This window comes from Oryzias melastigma, linkage group LG10 (genome assembly GCF_002922805.2).
Source record: "Oryzias melastigma strain HK-1 linkage group LG10, ASM292280v2, whole genome shotgun sequence".
NCBI lineage: Eukaryota > Metazoa > Chordata > Actinopteri > Beloniformes > Adrianichthyidae > Oryzias > Oryzias melastigma.
This window is the reverse complement of record NC_050521.1, coordinates 4389725-4399889: the sequence shown is the minus strand read 5'-3', so window position 1 is coordinate 4399889 and position 10165 is coordinate 4389725. Positions and strand designations below refer to the sequence as shown.

The following is a 10165-nucleotide window of genomic DNA, read 5'->3' as shown; positions in this document are numbered from 1 at the left end:
GCAGTAATTCACTTGCAGGCAGTGCGCATCTGCTATAAAACTGCACAAGAAGAAGTAAATGCTTCCTGGTTGAAACTGCTGGTTGTCTAAATACTGTTGTGTGCTAAATGACTTGTTGAAGATTATCTTCTCTAGACTTTGATATAAAAGGTGTTGTTTTGTGGTTAAGGTGTGAGAATATTTTTTTCTACTTATTTTATGTCCCACATTTTTCAGACCCATTGAGAATATTTATGTCAAGTTAAAACAATCTGTCGGTACCGAATATTGCTAGTTGTGTTACTGAAATTATCCTTAGACAGGAATTGATTTTATTAACTTCATAGAAAAAATGTTTTTTTGTAAATTGTGTGGCTTCTGTGCACACAAATTTATATTGTTTAGTATACATGTTAGACGCCATAAGCACATGGCAAATTATAGATATTCATGTGGAATTGACACTTGTAATGCTACTTTCACAACATTCACTGCCTTCCGTTCCCATATGCACAGGAATCACAGAGGAAGGGAGACCACTGAGGAGGACTCAAAGTTCACAGGTGACCTCAGATGTAAAGTTCCTGGATGTGAGTACGTTGGTCAAAATTTTAAAAGTCTCTGTGCCCATCTGAGATTTCATATTAAAGATGGAAAAAAAAGTGTTATGCCCTTTTGAAGGTTGCTCTAAATATTTCAGAGTTCGAACGTCATTCTCCAGCCATATTTCTCGCAAACATATGCTGTCAAAATCAGTTCATGAGGAAAGACCACAGGAAATTTGTTACGCTGATAGGATCCAAGGACAGGACACTGTAAACACTTTAGAAGACAAAGATTCACAGAATGATGAAGAGAAATTCCTAAATCAATTGGCGATGTTTTATCTTAAAATGCAAGCAAAAATGCTCTTACCAGCCAGCACCATACAGTGCATCATAGAGGAATTCCAAGATCTTCACAGCTATGGATTGCACAATGTTCTTGATAAACTGTCTGACAAACTGCATTTAATGTTCCACAAGCAGACATAGACAATATCATTCAGGAACTATCACAGAATTATCTCCTAACCCTTTACAATAAAGGTGTGTTGAGATCAGACAAAACAAGAAAAACCTTTTTCAAAGAAAACTTCTGTTTCATAGAGCCAAATCAAATCTTTTTAGGATGTGACAGTGCAGGAAAACAGCGTTTTCTTCAATATGTACCAGTAAAAAAAACATTGCCAATACATATCCACAGACATTTGCAGATTTCACAGACAAAGGAGAAAAACTAGGTTCTGGTCACTATTCATTGCTTAGAAGCATCAAATGCAGAGTTGAACATGTTAATCGAGACAATGTAGCACACAGACTCCGTCAACCAAAAAGAATCAGGATTGAGGGTGACTGCATTTCAGATAGTCCTGAAACATCACATAAAGAGGTTCGGTGCCTCAGTGACAGGTACGGTTGTATTAATTGGCAGCCAGTTCAACTTCCTGAAGGGGAAACACAGGGGTCTTTAGAGGACAAGAAAAACACCTTGCTATCAATTTTCCATTCTGAAGGTCTTGAAGCCGTGGATAGATCTGTTGTCAATAGTCTCATGGGCCTCACATATATTTCTTAAAGGCAACTCATCAACAGCTGTCCCTCACTTTTAATAGCTGAAATTCAAGAGCAGTGGCCTTTCTTGTTCACACTGTATGGTATGTCTAGCCACTTTAAACAACTCACTGGCATTGATATTGGTGAACGGATAGAAGGTGAGGGAGATTTGAGCAACAACAAAGTTGCCATAACAGCCGTAGTGCTCATGATGAAGCATTACAATGAAAAAGAAGACTCCCTCTTTCTCTTGGCAGATGTAAGTCATTTTCCTTTAAAGACATTTTTTTTAAATTTAATGCTGTATTTGTCTGATTTGTTATGTTTTGGTCTGTTTTCTTTTAGGAAACATCCACCAAGATGTCTATTGAAGCAGAAAGAAACCTGCCCATCACTCCAAGGCTGATAATACTTGGTAAGAAGTAATACTTGATTACATTCTACCTTCTATTTCAGAGGTATTCTTCATCATCATCACCACAGTTGTAAAACTGAAACAAAGCGCTGAACATTTAAACATTTTCAGCATTATAAAAACAAATAAAATATGTGAATAAAAATGACATCATAAAGGTAAGAACATGATAAAAGAAAACACAAGAGAACAAATTTAAAAGATAAAAAAACATACAATAAGAAACTAAAAAAAAAAGCAACATCTCACATGTGAGTAAAAGCCTTTTCTTCAAACTGGGAGTGATCTGGAATGGAAGGTGAACCATCCATCCATCCAAATTCAGTTCCTCTACAGCTAGATATTAAACGATTTCCAAGCTCTTTTACACTACATGTCACTTTCACCCAACCCTCATGCATCTACTCAGGGGTCCCCAAACCCTGGGCCACAGACTGTTACTGGTCTGTGGGGCAGCTGGTACCAGGCTGGAGAAGGAAAAAGGAAAACACTAAATACATTTGTTCCATTTTATTTACTATTTGATTCTGAAGGACATTTGAACTTGTGAAACTACTGGATTCTCTCCAACGCATCAAACTAATTCTTGACACATGTCAAATAGCTCAGTCACATGAAGAAAACCCATCTGCTTCTTTCTTAAAGTGGTCGTGCCAATCACTAAATTAAAACCCTTAAACTAGAAAAGTGAGCAATGAGGAAACAGAAGAAGAAATGTAAATCTCAAAGAAAAAGATAGCTGCTTTTAACAGAGAAAAAAAAGAAATGTTTAAAGGTACAGGTAAAGCTATAGAGATTTAACAGATGATAAAAATTAACATTTCCATCACAATTTAGGGAAAATTGAAAGCTTAAACATTTACAGAATTTGAAGCCCTTGAACCTCTTACAGGTCAGTCTGTGAAAATATTTTTTGGCCTGTAAAGAGTTAATGTCCACTGCTCTAGCATGCAGACATTCCTGATATGGTTAATTAATGACTAATTAAATATATCATGCCATTTAACAATAAGGTAAATATAGTGTATATAATATGTTTTAATGGTGTGATGTTGCATAACAAAAAACTGTTGCTTTCATCCATTTAGGTAGGAGTTTAATGACTGCCACCAGCTGGATGGTCAGTGCAGAGGGGCGTATTATCTTTGAGCTGGACAAAGAGAACACCTTTGCTGATGCACTGTCGGTCTTCTTTGCATCATTTTATGTGCTCAACCTGGAGTACCAAGAGGCCGCATGCACCACATTGGAGCTGATTCAAAGGTAAGTTTGAACATATACATTATTATTGTTATATGTTGAATTATTTATTTCCAAATGAAATAACAAACATAACTTCTTGTTCTTGCAATGCACTAACTTATTATATTATTTTAGATTTTTTGTCAGGATCAACCCTGAAGAAGGGACAAAATGTACCTCGAAAGTTGGCACGAGCAGAAAGACGGGGAATGTGGTCAAGCGAAAGGTTGTTCAAATTAATCCCCATGTCACAACCTTCCTCCAACGGCTGACGGAATTTGAGTGGAAAACTTCAAATTAGGTATGACTGGTTTCATTCTTACTAACTTGAGTTTAATACAGCAGATACTTCAAGGCAGAATGTGTTCTTAAAGTGTAGTTGTGTCCATTTTTGGGACATATCTGTCTCCACAGATGACCAATCGCCTCAGTGTTCTGGGCAACACGTGAAGAAGCCACCCACCTCAGCACCCTGCAAATAACTGGCTGTATAGTTTAATTCTTTTTTGCAACTGTGTTTATGTATTTTTACCTCTATGTACCACAGTTTATTTCTACCAACACATAATTTGCACGTTTTGAGCTAACTCTAGAGGAGGCTCCCCCTGATTTATGGTGGGATTTTTATTTCAATGTAAAAAGAGAAATCAAATTAAAAGAAAATGAATATCCAGTGCATAATGTTGTCATTTTGATTTTTATATCTTACTTACAATCAAATGTATATGCATGCGTGCATTTGGGTGCATGCTTTCTCTAATATCTATATATATATTTGGTTAGTACGGTATGTTGCTGTTCACTCAGAACATAGTAAATAGCTAATGTTAAAAGGTAAATAACCGCTCGTAGGAATACGGTACAATCTGACAGCTGAGAAATTGCAGTACCAAAAGTGCGCTATAAGGGTAAATTACCAGGAAATTTATTGCAACCAAGTACATTGAATTGAGCTTGCGGTGATGTAACGTTAACAAACAGTACTGCGCATCTTAAGTGATCACAGTATCTTACTGGCAACGCTGTTGCCAGTATGATACCTGAGAGGGTTCTGCAGTGAGTTACCGTGGTGCGAGAGTATTATACAGCCAAAAATCTTACAGTATCATTGCACGAACAACGCTCAGTGGTATGTCACTGTTGACCCAGAGTCACGGTTTGATGCTGGCGATAGTGTTGCCAGCTTGTTACCGTAATGTGGATAGGTAAAGTCTGACAGTGTGGAGTAGAAGTCGTTGAGCTCTTCAGCCAGGCGGTAGCACTCTGCGGGGGGGGGGGGGGGGGTTCTCCTGTAGTTGGTGAGGGTCTGCAGACCTTTCCAAACTGCAGTGGAGTTGTTGGCAGAAAACTGTTCTGTCAACTTTGCAGTATAGGTCATTTTTTCTGCCTTAATCTCCTTTGTCAGCTTGTTCCGATCCCCGCTCCTGTAGGCGTCTTCCTTGTCCTGGTTTAATCGCTTCAGTTTAGCAGTGAACCATGGTTTGTTGTTGTTGAATTTGCAGAAGGTTTTGGTCTGCACACACATGTCCTCACAGAAACTGATGTAGGATGTCACAGCGTCAGTGAGTTCGTCCAGTCCCGAGACAGCAGTTTCAAAGACGCTCCAGTCAGTGAAGTCAAAGCAGGCTTGTAGTTCCATCTTTGACTCATCCGTCCATCTCTTCACGGTCTTTTCTAGCTTAGCTGATTTCAGTTTTTGCCTATAGGTTGAGATGAGATGGACTAGGCAGTGATCTGAAAGTCCCAAAGCAGTGTGGGGAACAGAGCGATATGCGTCCTTTATTGTTGTGTGGCAGTGGTCCAAAATGTTTGAGCCTCTGGTGGGACAGGTCACATACTGTTTACATTTGGGTATTTCAGTTTTAAGATTTGCTCTGTTGAAATCCTCGAGAATAATCAGCAGAGAGACCGGGTGGATTTTTTCAACGTCTGTAATCTGGTCAGCCAGTTGCTAAAACGCCATGTGGTGGAATATACATAGCAACCAGCACAAACGAGGAGAACTCCTGCAGCAACTAGAAGGGTCTACAGTTTATGAAGAAAGAGTCCAACTGCAGGCTGCATGTCCTCTTCAACACTGTGACATCTGTGCACCAACCTTCATTTATGAAGAAACACGTTCCTCCCCCTTTGATTTTTCCGACATCGCCGTGCTGCAGTCTGCAAGGTGCAGCTGGAAGCCCGCCAGATGTAGTGTGGTGTCCGGGATGTGTTCACCGAGCCAGGTTTCAGTGAAGCACAGGGCAGAGGAGCAGCTAAAATCAGAGTTCTTGTTTAGGAGAAGCAGCAGTTCGTCCACTTTGTTAGCCAGGAAGCGGACATTTCCCAGGTGTATTGCTGGGAGAGCGGTGCGTGAACCTCACTGCCTTAGTTTCACGAGCGCTCCAGCACGTTTGCTCCGTCAGTGCTTCTGTCTAAGTCCGCAAACGGTTGCCACGCCTCCGATCACGATCTCCAAAAAAACTACCCAACTGAATAAAAACAGGTGAAAAAAGTCTGGCACTGGATTGCCTGATGTGCAAAAGCTCTTCTCTGCTAAAAATGACCACAAAGGGAGAGCGAAGAGCAGCATTAAAAGGAAAAAAAAAGACAAGTACGAGAGAGCAGTAAGAAGTGACTGAGCGCTATAATGACCGCAATCGCTTATTTCCTGTTTGATCAGTGCGCTGTGGGAACTAGGTGCATGCTTCGCAGTTGTTTGTGTGTACTTCAGGTACCGGTCGGAATTTTCGTTTTCATGCACCTCGATGTTAAACCTGCTGGTGTACGGTGTAACTTTGGTAAATTTATGGTGTGAAGTTTTCAAATGAATGTAATTACTTCTTGCTAATGTTAATTTAAAGTCATTCTTACATTAAAAAAATGTAGGATTTGATGTATGAGTTTAAATAAAAATGTCTAACTTTGAATAACTTTAACCGGGTTGTCAGACAGAAATAATCCATGACTCATTTAATATCATTCATAGGAATTTGAGGAAGCAACATAGCTGCTGCGTTCTGACAGCACATCCAGCACGCCACGTAATGGAGTGAGCAGCAGTGGTGGGACCAAGTAATTGTTTTGCAAGTCAGATTCAAGTCCCAAGTCTTTGTCCTCAAATCCGAGTCAAGTCCCAGGTAAAAATCACTCAAGTCCCAAGTCTTACTATACTTATCACAAAAATGAAAGGAGCACTTTAAAGGAACCCATTAGATACATCAGATCTCAATATGAAGTTGGATATCTATACAAATAACGACAGGGCAGTGTCTTAGGAACAAAAGGATGCCAAGTCTTTTAATGGAAATAAAAGTTTTCAGCCTACAGAGGCCTCAATTGTGTAGACACCATAAAATCAGAGTGAAATGAAGATGTGGCAGGCTAGTCCATTTTTTCCTAAATTTAATTTCTGCTACTCAAAATGCTTTTCAGTATCTTGTGTGGCCCCCACCAGCTTGTATGCATGCTTGACAACGTGGCGGCATGCTCCTAATGAGACGACGGATGGTGTCTTGTGGCATTTCCTCCCAGATCTGTGTGAGGGCATCCCTGAGCTGTTGTACAGTCTGAGGAGCAACCTGCGGTCCCCTTTTTAAAGTGAAAGATGTTCAAATATGAGTTCCTCATCGTTACCAAAACTGGTCATTCATGCGATTACGGAGATTACTGGTTAAATTAGTAACAGATCAAAAACCATTCCTTACTCAACAAGAGACAAAATAACCTTCCTGACATTATTTATTCATTATTTGGAATCATTCAAATAACTACAGATATGTTCTCTCTGTTCTACCGCTGCAGCTGTGTTGCTTTTCTTGCAGTAAATGTTCTCCTATAGTCGCATTTGCTTGAAGAAACTTATCAATTTCCGTCGCCGGAAGTACGTAACTCAGATGTTTGTCCGCGTTGCCATGGTGAATCGTGCTGTCTTTGCTCCATTGATCAGGGCTTTTTATAGTCCCGACGCTCACACCTGATTCTGGTTCTGACAACTTCAAGTTGATTGAATCAAACATTTTCAGCTGTTCTGAAACCGAAAACCCTGAGTTTGGGAATTTTGAGTCCAGTGACTCTAAGTTCAGGTTCGAACTCTAAATTTGTTGAACCTGCTTCTTGGAACGGGCCCCAGAGCGGTGGAAATGTCAAAATCACCTGTGGTCCCTCTGTGATACTATCCCATTCATTTAACTGTAGCCAGCGGTTAGCCGGTAAGCTACCATCAGCTTTCATTCGGAACTTACTTGATTTTGCTGCTCCTAGAGTCAGATGAAGTTGGTCGTTGGTGAGTCTCTGTGAGTAATCATTTCATCCACATGTTCTGCAAACTGCTTTTTGTTAATAATCTCGTAACTGTTATGCTCGAACGTAAAAACACTGGCAAACTGGAACTCCTTTTTTTAGAAGAAGAAGAAGAAGCTAATTGGCTGGCCACGCCAAGGAAGGAAGTTACCTTAAGCAAACAATAGAAAAAAAGAAAGACAAAACACAAAAATGTCCTGCAAACTATACATTTAAAGTGCTGTAAACAAAACAGACATAAATAAACAAACACCTCAAAACATTACAAATCAAAAGGTAAGCAAACAATTTAAACCCGTCTCACTTCCTGTGCCCCACCCTTAAACAGGAAGTCACAGGCTTGGCCACCATTTTGTCCTGTGGGCATCAGGAAGATGAGGAGGTGAGAAATCGCAAAATCAATAAACAACTTTAAACCTGTGCAGTCTGTTTTGTTCCCACTTGATATTTTTAAAAAGTGCTAACCATAAGTGCAAAGTAGATGCAACTACTTTGTCACAATTTTATTTATTTCTTTGGAGGTTGAGTCTGAAACAAATAAAGATAATGCGGGACAAACTACTGTGGACCGCAGGGCGAGCTTTCTCAATAGACCCTTTTCACGGTGACGTCAGACAAAATGGTGACAGGGCAGAAAAAGCCAATAGTTACTTCCAGTGTTTGGATTTAAAACGGCAAAGCTGACAGCTGAATGCAGTTTGACACAATTTCACATAAATAATAAAAGGTAACCTTATCAATTTCAGCAGAAAAATGTACAATATTTATTTAATGAATGTGCTGCTGAACTGTATTTTCATTCCCTGTCTTAGATTGTTCACAAATCTAAATACAAATTTGAATAATCCCTCAATATTTGAGGTTTTATTGAAAATGTCAACAGGTTCTATTTTGGCTGATGTTATTTCCACGTACTTTAAGTGTGATCAGAACAAAAACTGATGGAAATTCATGGTTCAGATACAGTTCTGATCAAAATCATAGAGGATTGATGTTAGAACCACGGCTGAGCTAACAGCAGTTCACTGACCACAGTAGAAAACATTACAACAGGAAGAAGTTTGACTTTAGTGTCAAAGACGCTGGAATTCTCTGACTTTTGTTCTGTTTACAAGGATTATGTGAGAATGGAAATTTAGGAAACTTTTAACTGGTGAGAAAAAATATTCTGCAGCTCCACGTCTCATAGCTAAAGCTAATGCTAGCGTTAGCATTAACACAGATTAGAAGAATAAAATAATAATTATCTTCATAATCAAACAAGCAGCATTCAATAAAGTACACATAACCTTTGTCTAAGTTTAACCAGGTTGTTAAATATTTGATGTAAGGAATTTTAATATAATCGTTTAATTTCGTTAAACTGCACGGTGGCGCAGTGGTTAGCGCTCTTGCCTCACAGCGAGAAGGCCCCGGTTCGAATCCCGGCTGGGACCTTTCTGTGTGGAGTTTGCATGTTCTCCCCGTGCATGCGTGGGTTTTCACCGGGGACTCCGGCTTCTTCCCACCGTCCAAAAACATGCTTCATAGGTTCATTGGTGACTCTAAATTGCCCCTAGGTGTGAAAAGGCAGCAAAGACAACATACACAGGCTTTTTTACAACCTGCCAGTGAAAAGCAGATATACTTACAAGGATTTCAAAGCTAAGACACCCTGGTGAGGGTTTTTTTTTTGCTCTTTAAGGTGATATTTTAGAATCCAGAAATGTTGAACTGTTTGGCATTTCGGTATTTTTTTCAATTGTTTTTAACGTATTTATTTGTATTGCTCTGGAATTCAAATATTTTCTTTAAAATAGCAATAAGCGTTCAACTTGTTTTCTTTCATTTATTTTTTGCACATCAGTTTGTAATTGCTCCATAATTACGTCTGTGCTGTGCCATTTTTCAGCCCAGCCCCACTTGATTGGTTACCTTTGTCATGAGAGGTGGAGGGCTCAGAGCACAATGGCCTGACTGTGTAAAGTACAGAGGAGTGTGTAATTGCACTCGTCTTTGATTACCACTCGTTTGGAGTGGCCTGTTCAATAGCCATTACATGCAGGCACTCCTTCAGCTGCTGTTTAATGGCCCCTTTCCCAGTTTTCATTTTCCCCCCGAACTGCCAAGCTGACAAAAGGCAGAGCCTCAATACCCCCTGCTTGGGTCCTTTCTCTCAGTGCTCCCGATCAATCAGCGGGCCAGCAGACACGCTCAGCAGACAGCTTCTTTAAATAGAGCTGTGACAGACTGCTGCGCTGCCTCTGAACAGCTAATGGAGTACAAGTGTTTTTAAGAGGACTGTTAGAGCTCAGCTGTAACGCCTCACAAGCTCAGCAATGAAAAAGTGCAATTGTTCCCCGATGTTGAAACTTCTTTATCTTTGTGAGGAATATTAACACAATTATCTTCGTTGGACCTTAAATAACATAACGGCAAATCTAATTGACGCAAGACTTGAATGCAGTAGTATAAACCTGGAGACCCGGAGACCGCCAACAACACTCTCAGGACCGCATTTTCAGGACCGCGTTCTCAGGCCCCTGGCTTTTTTAACACAGTGCCCTGTGCCTCGTAAAGTCTTCAGAAAGTAACAAAACAAACTCCAACCAGTAGGGGGCGCTGTGGTAGAAAAGCCTGGGTCCTGAGAATGCGGTCCTGAAAACACTGCTGG

General features: G+C 40.0%; 1 protein-coding gene across 1 annotated transcript; it reads left to right on the top strand.

Annotated features, from left to right (window-relative positions):
* Nucleotides 1–396: 396 nt before the first annotated feature.
* LOC112138515 lies at nt 397–3907 on the top strand. The gene is made up of 5 exons (XM_036214033.1): nt 397–569; nt 1726–1833; nt 1920–1989; nt 3078–3252; nt 3367–3907. The coding sequence occupies exons 1-5, from the start codon at nt 450–452 to the stop codon at nt 3530–3532; spliced, it is 639 nt and encodes a 212-aa protein (XP_036069926.1). The 5' UTR covers nt 397–449; the 3' UTR covers nt 3533–3907.
* The last annotated feature ends 6258 nt before the right edge of the window (nt 3908–10165 follow it).

Coding starts and splice junctions, on each gene's coding strand:
- LOC112138515 (XM_036214033.1), top strand. CDS start 450: ATGCTACTTTCACAACATTCACTGCCTTCCGTTCCCATATGCACAGGA. Junction 570..1,725: donor CAGATGTAAAGTTCCTGGAT/GTGAGTACGTTG, acceptor ATTGGTGAACGG/ATAGAAGGTGAGGGAGATTT. Junction 3,253..3,366: donor ACATTGGAGCTGATTCAAAG/GTAAGTTTGAAC, acceptor ATATTATTTTAG/ATTTTTTGTCAGGATCAACC.